A 16598-nucleotide genomic window follows, 5' to 3' on the forward strand; every position below is an offset into this window, starting at 1 on the left:
GAACCTGAAGTGAAAAACTCAAATTATCCAGTCAGAGATTCTACATAAATAATTGGATAACATTTTGGAATGACAAAAATACCCTTACCGAACCTAACTACCAAAGGGCTCCAAATGGCCAACGAAAAATCCCAAGAGAAATTTTTTTCTGGTTAAAAAATACGGACGGGTAATCATTCGTGGCAAGAAACCCTCCTCTCTCTCTTCCAACGTTAAATCTCCCTCCCCTATATATACATTCATCACAAACTTCTTCCTCCTTCGATCTCAGTTCTGCAAATTCCACACTCCTCCTTTGATCTCTCTCTCTTTCTCCCAAATTTCAGGATTAGAGATTTATCATTGGAGGTTAATGAAAACTATCCTTTAAAAACTGAAAATTTGAATTCCTCTTGGATCTTTTTTAACTGTTTTAAATGATTTAATCCGATTCATTGCGATTGCAGGAGATAGAATTCGTGGAACGAACAGAGAAATCTGTTTCTATCTGTTAGTGTAGAATTCTTCGACAGTAGATCGAGATCTTTCTCTTCATTCGCATTCTACGTTGTATTTGTTTCTTGTTCAGAATGAAATTCTGAGAAATGTATTTGATGGCGAGAAGATTGAAAGTTATGAATTTGATAATTTGTCTTTGTTTCACAGGGCGGTTTGTGGAGGCTGAAGCGAAGAGGCGGAAATGTTGGGGGTTTTCATAACTAGAGGTCTTGTGTATGTATTAATTCTTCTATGAAGTTCTAATCTTCTTTTCATTTAATTTTATTTTCCTTAAATTCCTGTCAAAAAATGAGAAAATTTTCCTTTTTTGATTTTTTTTTAGAACTAAATGGGAAATTTACCTTTCTTTTTTTGGATCTCAGGATGCTATTCGGATATGCATACCCTGCGTTTGAGTGCTACAAAACGGTGGAAAAGAACAGAATCGAGATTGAACAACTCCGATTTTGGTGTCAATATTGGTAACAAAAATACCTTTTTTTCTCCGGAAATAGTTGGAAAAAGAAATGTCAACTATTTCAGCTATTTTATAGATTTGTTTCGGTTCCCATTTTTTAGTAATTTCTCTTAAAGTAATGCAGGTCACTTCTCCACTATTTTGGAAAATTTCGTAATTTGAATGATACCCGCCTCTGCTTTTTTTTATTTATATTTTTTTAAGTTTGACCCTGTGATTAGCAACGGAGTGTGGACTTGTTCAAAACATGCTGAGCTGGGTTAACTCAACAGAATGACTCATTGCAAATGGTTTCGCTCGGTGAGCAAACTCATGAGTTCATTTGTATTTCAGGAGTTCGCTTCACTTATGAGCTAGCTCACGTTTAAGCTATTTTAGATTAACTTTTAGGTGTAATGGAATGTAAGGGTGTCAATCGATTTGGTTTCGGTTATTTGGTTCGATTCTGAATGATGACAAGGTGGACTAGAATCGAATTGAGAACTGACTCGATTCTGTATTTAGATACTCAAGTCAATTCTATTCATCTAAGTTCAATTTTGGTTTTAATTCAATTTTGTACCTCGTTTTTTATTTCGATTATGAAAACGGTTCCACTTTTAGACCATGACTATGATGGACCAAGGCCACGATGGGCCCAAGGTATGGGCCTTATGGCCGTTGCTAACTACAAAATTGTTTTAGTATGTAAATATGTGATGACAAATTGTAAAAACATTTACCCTCCAAAAAATCTCTCTTAACAGTAATAGGGTTTTTCATTTTTTGGTTTTAATAGCAATTTTGTTCAATTTCTGTTTGAACCGATGGTTCTTACACCCAAAACCAAAACCGAACTGAACCAAGGTCCATACTCACATACTCAAACCGAATTAATTCGATTCAGTCCGGTTAATTCAGCTTCGGATTCGGTATTCGATTTGGGTTTGGGTTTGAAATTGACACCCTTATTGGAATGTGAGAGGTTAAATGTTTTTTATTATCCAAATGAAAAGTGTTATTGCTTCCATAAACTGAGTGACAAACCAGTTGCATGCTATGAAAAATACACCTCTTTACGTAACAAGTTCAGCATTTGTATTCTGTATTTCGGGTTCAGTTTATATAGAACACTACTTCAATCTTCTCCTTCTTCTTCTTCTTCTTTTTTCCGGGAGGGGGGGTGATTGAAATATATCTTAAGAGAGGGATGCCTCAAGACAGTCAAAAACTCAGCCTTATCCCAACTTTATCCCAGGAGGCACCTAAAGGCCCAGACAAAGCTAACAATATAGCCCAAAAACAATCATATTTGGGAAACAGAACACCAAGTTTTCTAGTCTTTTGATCAACAATAGTATGGGGAGAACCTAATGCAACGACTGTGTCTCACAATAGAACACTATAGCCCTTTGAAACATTAGCTTCTTGACAAACAATCGTGCCCACCTTCCTAAGGCTGGAAGAAGAGGAAAACCACAACCCAGTTGTATGGACAGGAAAATTCATCTCCTGGATCCACACTAGTTTCATGAAGTAAAGGATCCAGGAGCTCTTCTGAAGAGGTGACAGAGGAGCTGTCAGCCTCGAGGGACACATAGCATGGAAACCCATTAGGGAGATTTAAAGACGTAATAATGCCATTTTCCTTTCAAATTCTAAACGCCAAGACAGAGCAATCCCTGGATGTAAGGGTCTCCTTTTCCTTTTTCAATCTTAGTACCTGCAGGAGACATTGATATATTAAAATGTAGATGTACAGAATCTAGATTTTGATTTGTTAAAATCACTCCTATCATGCATACTGCTTTGGATTCAAAGTTAACCTGATTAATATAATCAGGATACCAATGCTAAACTCTTAAAAAGGAGTAACAAAAAATTTATGCAGTCTCTAGTTTAGGTTTTATTTTCTGAATGAATAGCATGAACATAGGCCATCATTCCAATGATTGTTGAACGAACCATGAAAGTGGATTTTGCAGGATCATCGTTGCAGTGCTGACAGTACTTGAGAGGATTGTGGATGTTTTTGTCTCATGGTATGCAGAGCATTTTCTGAATTTGTGGATGTTAAGAAATATCAAGTTCTTATAATGGGCTTTCCACTAATCTTTGTGAAGGTTACCCATGTATGGTGAACTAAAGTTAGCATTCTACATCTACTTATGGTACCCAAAAACCAAGGTGACATGCCTATATGAAATATATAGCTCTCAATTCCTCCTTTTCATAAAAAAATTCAAATATATTTATATTTCCTGGTTTCTTCCTAATATTAGAAACTTAATTGTGAATTTAGGGAACAAGCTATGTATATGAGACATTCTTGCTGCCTTATGTTGCAAAGCATGAGACACATATCGATCGGAAGTTGCTGGAACTGAGGTATAAAGCCTGGGATTTGGCTAGTTACCATCTGCAGAACTGTGCCAGTTATGGACAGAACACATTCTTCCAATTCCTCCAATATTTGGCTTCTCAAACTTCAAAGGCAAAAGGCCCCAGATCACAGGTACTTCATATTTACCCCCCCCCCCAAACAACAATGCTCAGTTAGGTAAGGGAACAGCATTGTAAAACCATCTCTGTTGGGAGTTCAGTCCCACACTGGCTACTAATTAGCCTACAGCCCCGCTTATACACCTGGGAGACCCTCCATTTACAAGTTCGAACTTTAACATTTGAGAGTTTGAGAGTCCCTCCACCTACAGGATCTAAATTTTAGGATGGAATATAATTAATTCAAGTTTTTAAGATGGAAACCTTACATGGCATCACCAAGAGTTCAATCTTTTACATTTGGGAGTCCCTCCACCTACAGGATGGAAACTTGATAGTTCAATTTTAGGATGGTTACATGGTATCACCAAGAATTCGAACTTTTAGGATGGCAACTTTATATGGTATCAGCACGGGTTTTCACCGTGTCCAGAGTACCAACAGTCGGGGGAATGTGTGAGTTTAGTCCAATACTGGCTACTAATTATCCTACAGCCCCCGAGTTCAGTTCCTCACTGGCTACTAATTAGCCTACAGCCCCTCTCACTTGTGCTTTTTCTTAACTCTGAAACTTTACATCCAAAAAGAGATTGATCCCAATCATAAAGACGGGATGAAACTTTGTATACTCATCCACACATTACCTATGCATTCAATCTATTGTTAAATTGTCTTATGTACATGTTTGACGAGCATTAGTTCATCAAACAAAATATCCAAAATTTGTACATTTAAACCTATGTGCATTCAATTATGTCTGGTCATGCCACCAAGTTTCTTCTGAATTTTGGTGTTGAACCCTGCAGAATGTGGACCCACAACCTCCCAATTCATCTCCTCCTCCTCCTCCTCCAAGGGCAATGGGACGGCAGCCGGCTGATGAGCAGACTCAACAGTCAAGTAAGAAGAGGACTTCGACACCCCCCCAGTCTCCAATTTCTATGAAACGGACAGAGTTCCAATGGCCAAAATCTGATGTTGTGCAAGAGCAACAGCCCTCCAACATACCACCTGAAGCTACTGTGGTGAATACAACCATATCGGCATCCTCCGATGACTCAACCGGTCCTCCTGCCTCTGAAGAAGCCGATATGGATGAAACACTACGTGCAGCTCGGACCAGACTCCGGCGTTCCCATTCCCGACCAAAAGAATGAAAGGGAAAAAAAAAAAGATGTATTTGAAACACAAATCACTAATTGTTTATGACATTTGACTGAAAATTCTTTCTTTCTCTTTTTTCTTCATTGAATTCTTGTTAATTATTTTAGCAATCTTATACTCTCTTTCTTTCTCAATCACACGTTTACACATTAGAGTGCAAGCTATTCCGTGAAGCTGCACAATTCCCTGATAGGCATAGCGATCTTCAAGGCCTTTTGATTTTCCATTCCAAATCCTTATCTTCCCTGGTTCTTCCCGACCCAAATCAATCCAAAAAACTGATGGAAGGCCCCTGTGATCCTTGATACGATGTGTTGATTTATGAAATCAGAACAAACATTGACAGGTCTCCACAAGTATTCACGGGAAAATCTAACCCATAGCTGCAGAAAGAAATGTCGACCAGAAGAATTCGGCGACACAGACTTTGGCTGTAAATAAGCTCGAGCAGCCTGCTTAACCAGATGGTTCTTAATGGAGATCTCATAACCGGATTGAGCAGATGCGGTGGTATCAGGAGATTGGATTCTAGCAGCGAGCGGTGAGGGCAGCAAATCCTTCAAAGAAGTATATTTTGTCTGTGATCGAAAGGAGATGAGCTCAAGATCATCTGCAACATGAGAGACTTTGTTTCCACCATTAAGGATGGGAAAGGTCAAAGTCAAGTTCTGATCCTTGGACGAAAGATTAAGCTCTGCGATGGAGTTCATCCGTCGAAGAACAGGCTCCGGCATCTTCGCAGGAGACATAGTCGTTGACAATAAGGGAAAGAGAAGATGAAGTCGTTTTTTAAGGTAGGAGAACTCACCGCCGGAGGAGATCAGAGCCGTTTATTTTGAAACTGCAAAGCTATTTCTTCTCCACCACACCGCCGGAGGATATCTGAACCGTTTATTTTGATTCTGCAAGGTACGATCAATTTCTTCTCTCTCGCTCTCTCTCTCTTTCTATTGGCTTTTCTTTTTGTTTCGCTGGGTTAGGTCTTTGCAATTATTGGACATTGGAAGCATGGACTGAGGGTGGTCGTTGTCACGGTTCTCTTTCACGCGGTTTTTCAATAGGTTATTGCTTGCTACGGTTTCTTATTGGAACAAGATTTGAACCGTATGATTGGAATCTAATAGAAATGGGCCCATGCCAATAGTTGGGATGATCATTAGACGGTCAAGATTGAATGGAGGAATAAGGATTGGATTCCTTATTGGCCACGTGGCGGTGCCGCATGAAAAATGCGTTCTCTTCCTTAGTTTTGTTTATTGATATAATAATCATGATATTTGTAGCCTTTCGAGACTGTTGGACCCACCTGGGTCGCCGGTCCCGGAACGGTATCTGGTGAACGAATGACATGGTAGCACGTAGCAGTTGCCTATTGATGGTCCCACAAAACCCTTTTTTTTTTGCTCAAAATCTTCTCGAGGAAGCCATAAAAGGCCAAAAACCCACGAGCTGAGCCACTTGTTTTGAGAGGCTATAAGGCCCTGTTTGTTTCGCAACTTATAACCACACGTATGAAACACGGTTAATACCGACCTAATAGGTGTATAAAAGTGGAATATTCCTATCCAAGGTTGAAGCATTGAACATTTGTTATATAGAGATTGTATAAAACCTTTCATCATATGCTAAGGCTCCATGGAATATTCTTTAATGCTGAGATTGGATACCAATTTGAAGTTTGAACACCACTTATCACCAAGGTGGATTGGTTATGCAATCTCAATGGTTTATTTACCATGGTTAGATGGATCAACTTTTTCTAATCCTAAAAGAGAATGCACCTCCATGCAATAGTAAGGTTATTTTATTACAATGTAATAGTCATGTGTTGAAATCAAAAGGTAAGGCTCCTTTTTTTTTTTTTTTTAAATATATACTAAGAGGTATTTATGGATTAAGCAATTACTTGAGTCACATGGAAGATGATGTGGCAATGTCGATTTGTGAATATTTAGGAAATAAAGTGAAATGATTAGACATATGACAAATTTCAAACTCAAATCCATATGCATACTATGGGTTGAGAATTGAGATGCATCATATTAATAGTTCATGCAGCCTTTATGTTGCTACTCAGTCAATTCATGTATGCTATAAACTTTAAGGTCTACCCTGATTGAAGGTTGCTTTTGTTCATTGTTGTTTTAGGCATGTAAATAGATCTTTAAATATTCTAGTTCGATCCATCTCCAAGTGAGTTATCACCTACCCTAGATTAGGATTGGGGGAAACTTTTCCCCTGATGATCTGTAATGTATTGGACAAATACTTTTGCCAAGTGATGTATAAATAAACTTCCCTTTTTCCCTTCTCTAGGGGTTTGGGGACTTTTGTATCAAGAAAAAAAAAACTTTTAAGTTTTACCTATCCCACAAAATTCTAATAGGAATACTTGTGCGTGGTCCCTTAGACACATTTTAAACTTCGGGGATCAAAGATACCATTCCCAAATGTTATTTACGCAACAATGTCTGCCCTTTTTTTTATCTTTAGGCTACATGGAAAAGCCTCTATTGACCAAACCAACCATTGAACGAGAAATCCTGCTTGATGAATTGGCCAATTTCAAGTTAATGGGCAATCTTCATTTATAAAGAATTTTATTAGTGAAATGATAAAATAGACAATACATCCACAAATTTGAGGCCAACAAAATCATCATTTTCATGATATTTCGATAATTGAGGCAAGGTTTCTTAATATATCATGGAGGAAATATTTTCCTTGGGAGACAACTACTAGTGTAGTTGGTGGTACCCTTGCCACTAGGTAGCAGGGTCCAAGAAGTCATGAGATCAACTCTCCACTTAGGGAGGAGTATTAGAGGTTAACGTGTGGGATGCTAAATAAAATATCTGACTTATACCTTTAAAAAATATTTAACCTAAGACTAGACTTTATTGTTTTCAAAATTAAATATTGGGAAACAATTTAAATATATATTTTACTTTCTATTTTATTATGGAATTTTCAATTTCCCCCCCAACATAATAGACCCACTACAAAACTTGATATCTCCTTCCTCACTTTCAATAAAATAAAGATGAAAAAATATTTTCCATAATTTATGATTAAAATTTGAGAAAAGATCCCAATATGCTAGAGTGAAGAGCCTCTTCACACTATTCACATAAGAGTCATGGGGCTAAAAAAAAAAGGGACCCTTACTGAATGAATCCATCTTCCACTCTCTCATTAGTTATTAAGGTTAGATGTTTTCTATGATTCAAGAGTGGGACACTCATATCATTGAGGAGAGAGGAAAAAAAAAATTCCCCTATGCGGGCATAAGGAATGTCTCATGCTCAGAGAGAATTTACCCCCACCCCCAAAATATTTGCATTTTAATGATTTTTTAAAACAAAAAGGTTAACAGAACAAGATATTTCAATGGAAACATTAAGCCTGATATTTTGGTTCCTTAAAGAAAAATAAAATAAAATAAAGGGTTTTCCTGGAATCCAGAGAGAGAGAGAGAGAGTTTTTAACGGTTAATCTTAAACTGAATATTGTGATATTAGAAGTATATTTTCAAATGATTTGTAAGGAGACCTGCTTAAATTCCCTAATCAGACATGATTTATATAGAGATGGATTCTTCTACCAACTTTGTAGCTAATTGATGAATTAGCCAAGTTAGGAGAAGAAGAAGCCATGCCAGTTCTTTAATACTGACAAAACTCTACATAATGAAAGTGAAGGCATAGGCAACACCTCATGTTCAAAAAATATTTTTTTATATATTTACTAATCGTAAGGATATAAATTATACGAAAAAGAAAGCATGCATCACCTTGTATAAATTCCTTAATATCCTTTTCGCATAAAAAACAATGGAACTCATACTGACACTCTCTCTACTATTCTGAGCATGTGAATCTCATATGAATGGTTTCATTTTCTAGAACTTCATGTGTATGTAAATTCTTTCTCACACCACACTGCCTTTGTAGGAAACTCTCCCACTAAATTATATTTCTCAATATAATATTAAAAACAACAACAAAAAGACAGCATGTCCAGTCTCTAGTTACAGGTTCAAAGGTTACTACTTGTCCATTCTCCTGACCTTTGGTTTCCAACTGAGAGAGAATCCTTCAATTACCAAATCCACCTTAATTTGTCATATTTATATGTGGATGTCTGGAGGTTAGGCCTTGGCTCAAATTGCTCTGTTTTTAGGCCCATTTATTCCCCCCCCCCCCCCCAACACCTATTTATATCAGCCTAAGACTGTACTTTGGGCTTCACATAAAAGATAAGCCCAATTAAGAATGACCCTTTCTGAAATTCTTCCTCAGAACAATATGACTAGATATTCATCATTCATATAAGGGATACAATAAGTTGTAATTTTAATTTTTTTTTGTTTGAATTTAATATATTTTTGTTTTTCAACAAGTGTTAATATTATCAATATGTACTCGAAAAATAGAAAAAACAATGATAAATTTTGATAATGATTTTTTCTTTTAGATAAGCGCTTTTGATGATAGTGTATCACATAATGAAAAGTCACGTTCAAGTTAGTTTTGAAGCTCACTATACCTCTAATTTAAAGAATTTTTAGGGAATAAGACAAGTGCAATTAAAACTGATGTGTCAAATAGAGGTGTGGGAGAATTTAGTCGTTGCATCTAGATTTTAACTATTTATCATGTGCACCACATAGATGTCTTATTAGCATCTAGATTTTAACTGTTACCATGTGCACCACATAGATGGACATTGTTGACTGCATATGGTAGAGCTTAAAACGTTAAACCTATCTCAATGTCAAAAATGTCAACATAAACAAGCATGAGAAGTATATAAAAAATTTGAGGTTCCATAAAATTTGAACCCACTTTTAATCAAACTATATTCACCCCATATTGATGTGCTTGTGGGCCTGTGGCCATGTCAACCTTGTGAGATAACATGTCAACAAACCCCTCTCTCCTTGTTTATAGAAGTTCTTTTTTTGTGTCATGAGGTGAATAAAAAAAAATTCTACCAAAAAAAATTAAAAAAAAAAAAAAAAACCACTTACCATTTGGCAAACATGAGTCTGCTGTTTTTTTGGGCATTCCTTACGAGGATCCACAAGTCACTAGGATGGCATCCCAAAAGGAGTCCAAATTGTCTACTATGAGCATTCAATGTCTGGGAGGCCTGCCATGCCACCTCAGCCGTTGGATGTTCACTGCACCTAACCGTCTCACTATAGATGATTTTGACGCTCCCAAAAGGTACATCAAGGGTGAGAGAGTGGGACAGTAAAATTTACAGTAACAACTAGCACTCCAAATGCAGGGAAAGACTAGAACTTGAGCCCATGGCTTAATCCTAGGATGAAAAGAGATCTGAAGCAATATGTTGTCACTTTGGATTAGATTTAGGCTGCATTTGGTAATGTTTCTATTCCAAAAATGATGTTTCGTGTCAAAAACGGAAATTCCAGTTTCTGTGTCAAAATACCCTTTTTTTTTTTAACGAAATTGGAACGACAGAACTGCCTTTTGTCGTTCCGTCAATTCTCGTTTCTAGCATTTTTTTTTTTCACTTTTTGTTAAAAAAAAAAGAAAAAAACAAAAAACAAAAAAAACAAAACGCACCATAAATGCACCAAATGATTTATTCCATATTTTTTGTTCTATGGGAATGAAAAAACTCTAGAAATATTTTTATAGAACTTTACCAAACACAGCCTTAGATCCATTGACTTCCTGGATTGGATAGTGTTAGCTATAGAATAAATAGTAACGAGTCCATTTATATGGGGTTGGGCCCATTATTTCCAAGCCCAGTATGAGGCAAAGGTCCCCAAGAGTCCAAGACACCAACCGCCAACCATGAATTTGTATGGAGAAGAGGGTTAAAAGAGTAAAAGAGTAATTATCAAAATAACCGACATTCTCTTTTTCACTTATTCCTCTCACTTTTGCTCCGTAAACTGTGGGTGATGATCCATACAAGAGACACAGATATTTTGCTAGTAATGGCAGCGGCTCTGCTCTTTCCTCTTCTCTCACCCAATTCTCTTTCATCATCTTCTTCTTCTTCTTCCCTTTTTAAGAATGATAAAGCCTTTCTGTATAACTATGTCTCACCGCTTCGCTTCAAGTCAGATTTGAAGCACTTCAGAGTCGAAGCTCTCAAAGAAAGAGCAGAGGAAGCCAAAACGACCCCTACATCTGCTGAAGAAGTTACGGAGAAGTTCGGCCTCGAAGTTGGCCTCTGGAAGGTACTACAACAACTCTCTTTATATGTGTATGTTTTGTGTGGAATGAAGAGTTCAAATTAATATATTTTGACAAAAAAAATGTTTGTGATTCCTTTACTAGATCTTCAGAAAGAAGATTTTTTTTTTTTTTTCGTAATTTGATGAATTTTTTATTGCAGATATTTAGCTCGAAAGAGAAAGGTGATGAAGGGAAAGGAGAGAAGTCCAAGGGGGACCAAGCAAAAGAATTGTTAGCAAAATACGGAGGAGCATACCTGGCGACATCCATTACTCTCTCCTTGATTTCCTTCTCCCTCTGTTACATCCTCATCAGTGCAGGGATTGATGTCCAATCTCTGTTGCAGAAGGTAAAATACGATCTGGGATCTCCCTCGAATCGAATCAATTGCAACCCAACTGCACTGTACAGTGCACACCTTACCAGTTCCCCTGTTTTTTGTTTTCTCAATGGGTGTATCATGCCTACCAAATGATGCTTCTCCCAAGACTGAATTTTCTGCTTTGCTTTTCAGGTGGGAATCCCTGCTTCTGAGACCGGAGAAAAGGTCGGAACATTTGCTCTGGCATATGCTGCACATAAGGCTGCATCTCCAATCAGGTTTCCTCCCACAGTAGCTCTCACTCCCATTGTTGCCGGCTGGATTGGGAGGATAGTCCAGAAAGACAAGTGATTTGTTGTATTGGTACCCCTTCAGTCATACATGCTTCATTTGTATACTTGTTTTAACCTCTTTTGAATGAAAATGATATTTTGATATCCCATTGTCCCCCCCCCCCTCCTTCTTTCCCCTTTTGGGTTGAAATACTAGTGGTTACTTCTGCTCTTTCTGTTTCATCATCAAAGGGGTTATAAATGTTACTTGTCATCACAATTGCATAAAACATTACATCAGAATGCCTTAAACAAATAAACAAACAAACAAATATATTAATATTAAAAACTATAGTTATAGGAAGGATTGGTGAAGTTATTTGGACTTGGAACTGAACAATCTTGAGTGAAATTTTACTCATAAGGGAATTACCAATGTTGATAATGAAGAAGCTAGGAAAAATGTTACAGCTGAAAGTAGAGTTTGAATATGGACTTTATATCTCTTTTAAAATTAGTGACAACCATGTTGTCCAGAAAGCTCAACTCAGAAGAAAAAGATGCATACACCATTCTATCTTCCATTTAAAGGCACCAAACATAGGAGTCATGGAAGCTCAGGACAGAGGCCCACCATACATTAGGTCTTACCTTAGAAATATTCCACATGAGAAGCCAACAAACCTGATTGGAGTTCCATGACAATATGATTCAACACTCTTGCTATTCTGAAGTTTTAAGGTCAGTTTTGTCATAAGGATGCTTCCAAGGCAAGAGACTACGAGCAGTGACATAATTCTGATGCTATAACCTAAACCAAGGTTAATGAATTAACGCAATAGAGCTGAGGCTGGATTTATGTATATGCTGGTGGAGGGGGGGGCTTGCAACAACAAAGATTTTATTCGTCACTGAATCACAGGTATCAAAATTTATTACAACTGTACATTGGACTAGATACTTTCCACATACCTTCCTCTTGGCATCTTGAAGAAATACTCATGGGATCTTGCAGTTGTCTTCCCGTGTGCATTGTTCAATTCTATCTCTACAGTTGAATTATTAATAGAATACAGAAAAGGTAGATGCACATGAGAGGCTCTGATGACTTGAAAGAAGTTGACTTATTCCATTAGCCAAGCCTAATCACCTCTGATAGGAGATAACATTAGATGACACTTCTACAATACCATATTTACAGCCATGGCATACTGACATCATCCATCTGAAACTCAACCGCATGAAGTGTCTCCACACCACCCCATTCTATGCCAGCTGAATAGGATTATTAGGTTACCAATCAAAATAAAGCCAAGGACAACATTCTGCAGAAGAAAGAACATGCTCGTCTAGTTGTCTTCTACATGTCTGTGATTCTAACTCTGGCATATGTTAAAAGCCAGTAATATGCATTTCTCTGCAAAAAGAGAAAAATAATCGATGTTAATGTGACCAGGGCAAGGGGGAAAACAGATGCATAGACTTTCCACATCAGGAGACACACACACTAGGAAACCCGATGGATGAGGAAATAAGAGGCGCTTTAAAAACACTAATAGGGTGGTGCTGGTCATACAAAAAAATAATTTTGAGTGGGAACTTTGTTAAAGGTTTAGGGAAAGAATGGGATCAAGAAATTCCAGAAGATACAATTGTTAATCGGCAAAAGCCTAAAACAGTGAGCTAAACTTTACATCAAGGAAGAAAAGCAGTAATACAAAACACTTTATGTTCTGATCAACAGTCATCAGCCAGAAACGTGCTCAAATTCCTGTGAACTCGCTTTCATATGGCACCAAAATACAAGAAGATCCGTTATTTAAAGTGCCTGCAAAAGTTTTGATGATTCTCTCTCCTTAAGGTCCATCAGATGGGACAACATTTTCAGCAAATATCTTCCTTTCTTGTTTAATTCGTTACCTTTCCAGCTTGATAAAACTCCTCTGTATCCTCATGAAGAGTAGCCAAATTGCTGTACGTGGGTTTATCGTGTAAACTGAAATGTGAGACATATATTAATTAATATGTTCTAATTACTCATGAAAACCCTACATTCCATTATGAATCAGAAAATGCAAAAATATATTTTCATTCGACTTTCCAAAAATGAAAGAAAAAGGAAAGCATCAACAGATCAGAACCTAATATAATTAGTAACCCCACTACTAACCATCAATGCTTAGATCAATCTCTTACATCTCCAATTGAGTGTGCAATCTTCATAATACCACTTATGAAGTCTTGTCATACAGATCTGAGCACAACCCTTGCAGCTCTATCTCTTATCCTCTGCTCTCTATGGTGACTCTTGCTGGATCCTAACTCTCTGTAAGTTGGGAGCTTGGGGGTGACTTGACATCATTCATCACCTCAAACTTCTCTTCAAATTGGCTACAATGAAAGAAATTACAGGGGCACCGAGGAAATCTCTGCACAAAAACCATCTATCGTATCTAAAACCAAATTGGCACATTGTTCGCAACTCTTTTGTGCACTGCATATAGAACATAAGTGCTCATAGAAATTGCATCATTGTATTAGCAACAGTACCTGACAAGCTAAACATCAATCGGGTCCATGGTGATTCTAAGTAAAATTCCATGTCTTCTTTAGGGACAGTCAACTGCCTGTTAGAAATGAAAAGTTTCAATGCATAAAGTTCTCAGTCCTTTCTGCTATCTTAATTGCCTCATTAGGGCTGGAAACTTCCACAGCAGCTCCATGTGAAGCTTTAATCACCATCAAAGTTTCATTCTACCAGAAGCAAGAGTATACTACAATAAATGGCCATGGCTCTTTAGCTGATACCCTGTTGGAAATTATCAGGCCAGTGCCTTTTGGTATTGTGCATTTCAATGAGTAAAGAATGACCGTACTATAGTTGATTTGGGAGTTGTCCGGATTTATGATAAGCTTTAAGAAAGTCATATGGTCATATTCAATGAAATTATTTTTTTTTCTTTTGGGTAAAGATGTTCGATGGAAATCTTGGGATGCATTAGTAAGGAGGAATGATTATCTACAAGAGCTAGGGGTAGACCTAAAATGACCATGGTAAAAGTGGCAAGAAAAAGACAAACAATTAGGACTTATCCCAAATATAGCCTCGAACCCAAGTAACCAATCCCATTTAGTTAGGATAAAGTGTCCTGTAAAGTTTTAATAGGAAAGCCATTCCTTGGCGTTATGGGGATATTAGAAAATGTTGGACAATCTATCGCTTATTATGGTTTACCTGATGCCCCAACTCCCAACTAGGAGTTTGACTAAATGTGTTTATAATCTGAAAGCCTATCTGCGCCTATAGCACTCATTACGGTATTGCACTGCGGAGCAGCTTCTGTTCTAGCCCTGATCAAGTGAGTAGGTCTTGCAGGAGAGAGCTTACACCAGCAATTCACCAATGAGATTAGAGCCATCATAAAGTTGGAAGCAGGCATAGACAAGATGGCATGAACCAAGCAAGCGTCATCTGCCAATACCTATGCGATCTGGATATATCGGTCACTATGTCCTTATTTTTCAGAAGTAAAAAAATTATTTTCTTTATAATTTTGCCCCTAAAACAATATTGGTAATCGAGCCAGATCGGTCAGGTATCGATAAAAACAGGCTTGAAAATAATACGATATGTGTGATCCATGTAAAAGAGTCTTTCTAGGCACTTACGAATCATTTTTCGGCTTATACCAATTTTAGATCGAACCAATCCCTTGACACAAATATTGGGTGCCTAGGAGCTGTGGTTCACGAAAAAGAACAAGTTTTTGGGCTTCTGCAAGTGCCATTGTTAAATATATTTTCTTTGAACTATGGAGGGATTTCGCTAGATTGAAGCTTTTTTTCTTTGTTGTTTTTCTCTCTTCTGTGCGTAGTCTTTGCAAGAACTTATTTTCTCTTTGTTTGTTTGTTTACAGGTATTCATGAAGTAAGCACACCAGATGGGATCTATCGATTTGGGCAAATTTAGCTTTTTATGAGTTTAATGGAGTAAGATGGAGTTCAATTATTTGCTTATGATGGCATATGATTGTGTTGAATTTGTTTATCCTTCATGACTCCTCTTTTGTTGCATCTGGCACGAGATGAAAAGGAGAGAGCTTCGTCTAGTAATAACAATGGATTGACGAAGCTCTTGGCATTACTTTGTTTTTCTCCTTTCTTATCAGCAATTTCAGATCCTTCTGTTTGAAATTTCTTTGTTTGTACCAAATCCTATGTCATTTGTACATCCTCCTTGCATTTATGCTAGAGACATCGCCAGACGCCAGTGCTATGGGTTTTGGCTTATATAGATAAAAAATGATGAATGAGATTATGGATTCCACTCGTTGCCAATATTGAAGAATGCTATAAACAAGAACAATGCTACATTGTTATGCTGGATGCATCGGAGACATATAACACGCGAGCTCTTAGGTATTAATTCAACTTTATCTCTAATGGTCCCTGCTCCTAGAGGACCTAGACACTCTCCCATCCTTGTGAATACCAAAACCATACCCCTTATTATGCCCATGTGCGGTTTCTCATTACCTAGCACTAGCATAAGGGCTGCATGGCCAAGAAGCAAATAAGCGTTCTTTTCACTTTTGTTTAGGTAGAAAAAGTGACAAAAGTTGAACTTTTGCTTTAGGCTTTTGGCATATCCATTTCCATTCATATGAATTACCAGCATTGCCCCCATCTCTATCATATCCAATAGATGAAAGTTTTCCTACACTAAGGGCCCGTTTGATAACTTTTCAAGAAACGCATTTCTACCGTTTCACAGAAACTGTAGAAACGGAACAAAAAGCGTTTGGTAAAATTGTTTCTTTTCACTTGTTTTCAGAAATTGAAATTGAAATTTCTACCTATTTATGATTTAAGAAACGACCCAAGCGAAACAAGTAAAACTTGTTTTCAGAAACGACTCGTGGCCATTCTTTCACTGGTTACTATTGACTTCCAGAAACATGACTTATCAAACACCTTCAATTTCATTTTTGTTTCTAGAAACGGAAATTTATACTTAGCGTAGGGTTCAAACACCATCCTAAGGTCACTAAAACATCCTCCATTGGACAAAATCAATAATGCCCTCCCCTATTGCGCGATACCCTTTCCCACCCATCCAAAAGCCACGATCAAGCCATTCCTCTTAGCTTAAGGAAAACTCGGTCCTATTCAATATGCAT

At 37.4% G+C, this 16598-nt stretch overlaps 3 protein-coding genes across 5 annotated transcripts; 2 read left to right on the forward strand and 1 right to left on the reverse strand.

Moving 5' to 3' along the window:
- The first annotated feature begins 241 nt into the window (after positions 1-241).
- LOC122088737 (putative HVA22-like protein g) lies at positions 242-4611 on the forward strand. 3 transcript variants are annotated; one of them, XM_042658058.1, is made up of 8 exons: positions 242-348; positions 447-549; positions 646-711; positions 861-959; positions 2920-2976; positions 3058-3121; positions 3237-3449; positions 4243-4611. In XM_042658058.1, exons 3-8 carry the CDS (start codon positions 680-682, stop codon positions 4591-4593), a joined length of 816 nt encoding a protein of 271 aa, XP_042513992.1. In that variant the 5' UTR covers positions 242-348; positions 447-549; positions 646-679; the 3' UTR covers positions 4594-4611. The 3 variants fall into 3 exon arrangements, with proteins under 3 accessions (XP_042513992.1, XP_042513993.1, XP_042513994.1); XM_042658059.1 differs by having other exon boundaries at positions 447-489; XM_042658060.1 differs by lacking the exon at positions 447-549 and having other exon boundaries at positions 248-348.
- Positions 4612-4836: 225 nt separating this feature from the next.
- Positions 4837-5349, reverse strand: LOC122089546. The gene has a single exon (XM_042659283.1). It carries the CDS (start codon positions 5347-5349, stop codon positions 4837-4839), a length of 513 nt encoding a protein of 170 aa, XP_042515217.1.
- Positions 5350-10528: 5179 nt separating this feature from the next.
- Positions 10529-15631, forward strand: LOC122088441. The gene is made up of 4 exons (XM_042657710.1): positions 10529-10826; positions 10985-11173; positions 11339-11509; positions 15336-15631. Exons 1-3 carry the CDS (start codon positions 10545-10547, stop codon positions 11495-11497), a joined length of 630 nt encoding a protein of 209 aa, XP_042513644.1. The 5' UTR covers positions 10529-10544; the 3' UTR covers positions 11498-11509; positions 15336-15631.
- The last annotated feature ends 967 nt before the right edge of the window (positions 15632-16598 follow it).

Source organism: Macadamia integrifolia, chromosome 9 (assembly GCF_013358625.1).
Source record: "Macadamia integrifolia cultivar HAES 741 chromosome 9, SCU_Mint_v3, whole genome shotgun sequence".
NCBI lineage: Eukaryota > Viridiplantae > Streptophyta > Magnoliopsida > Proteales > Proteaceae > Macadamia > Macadamia integrifolia.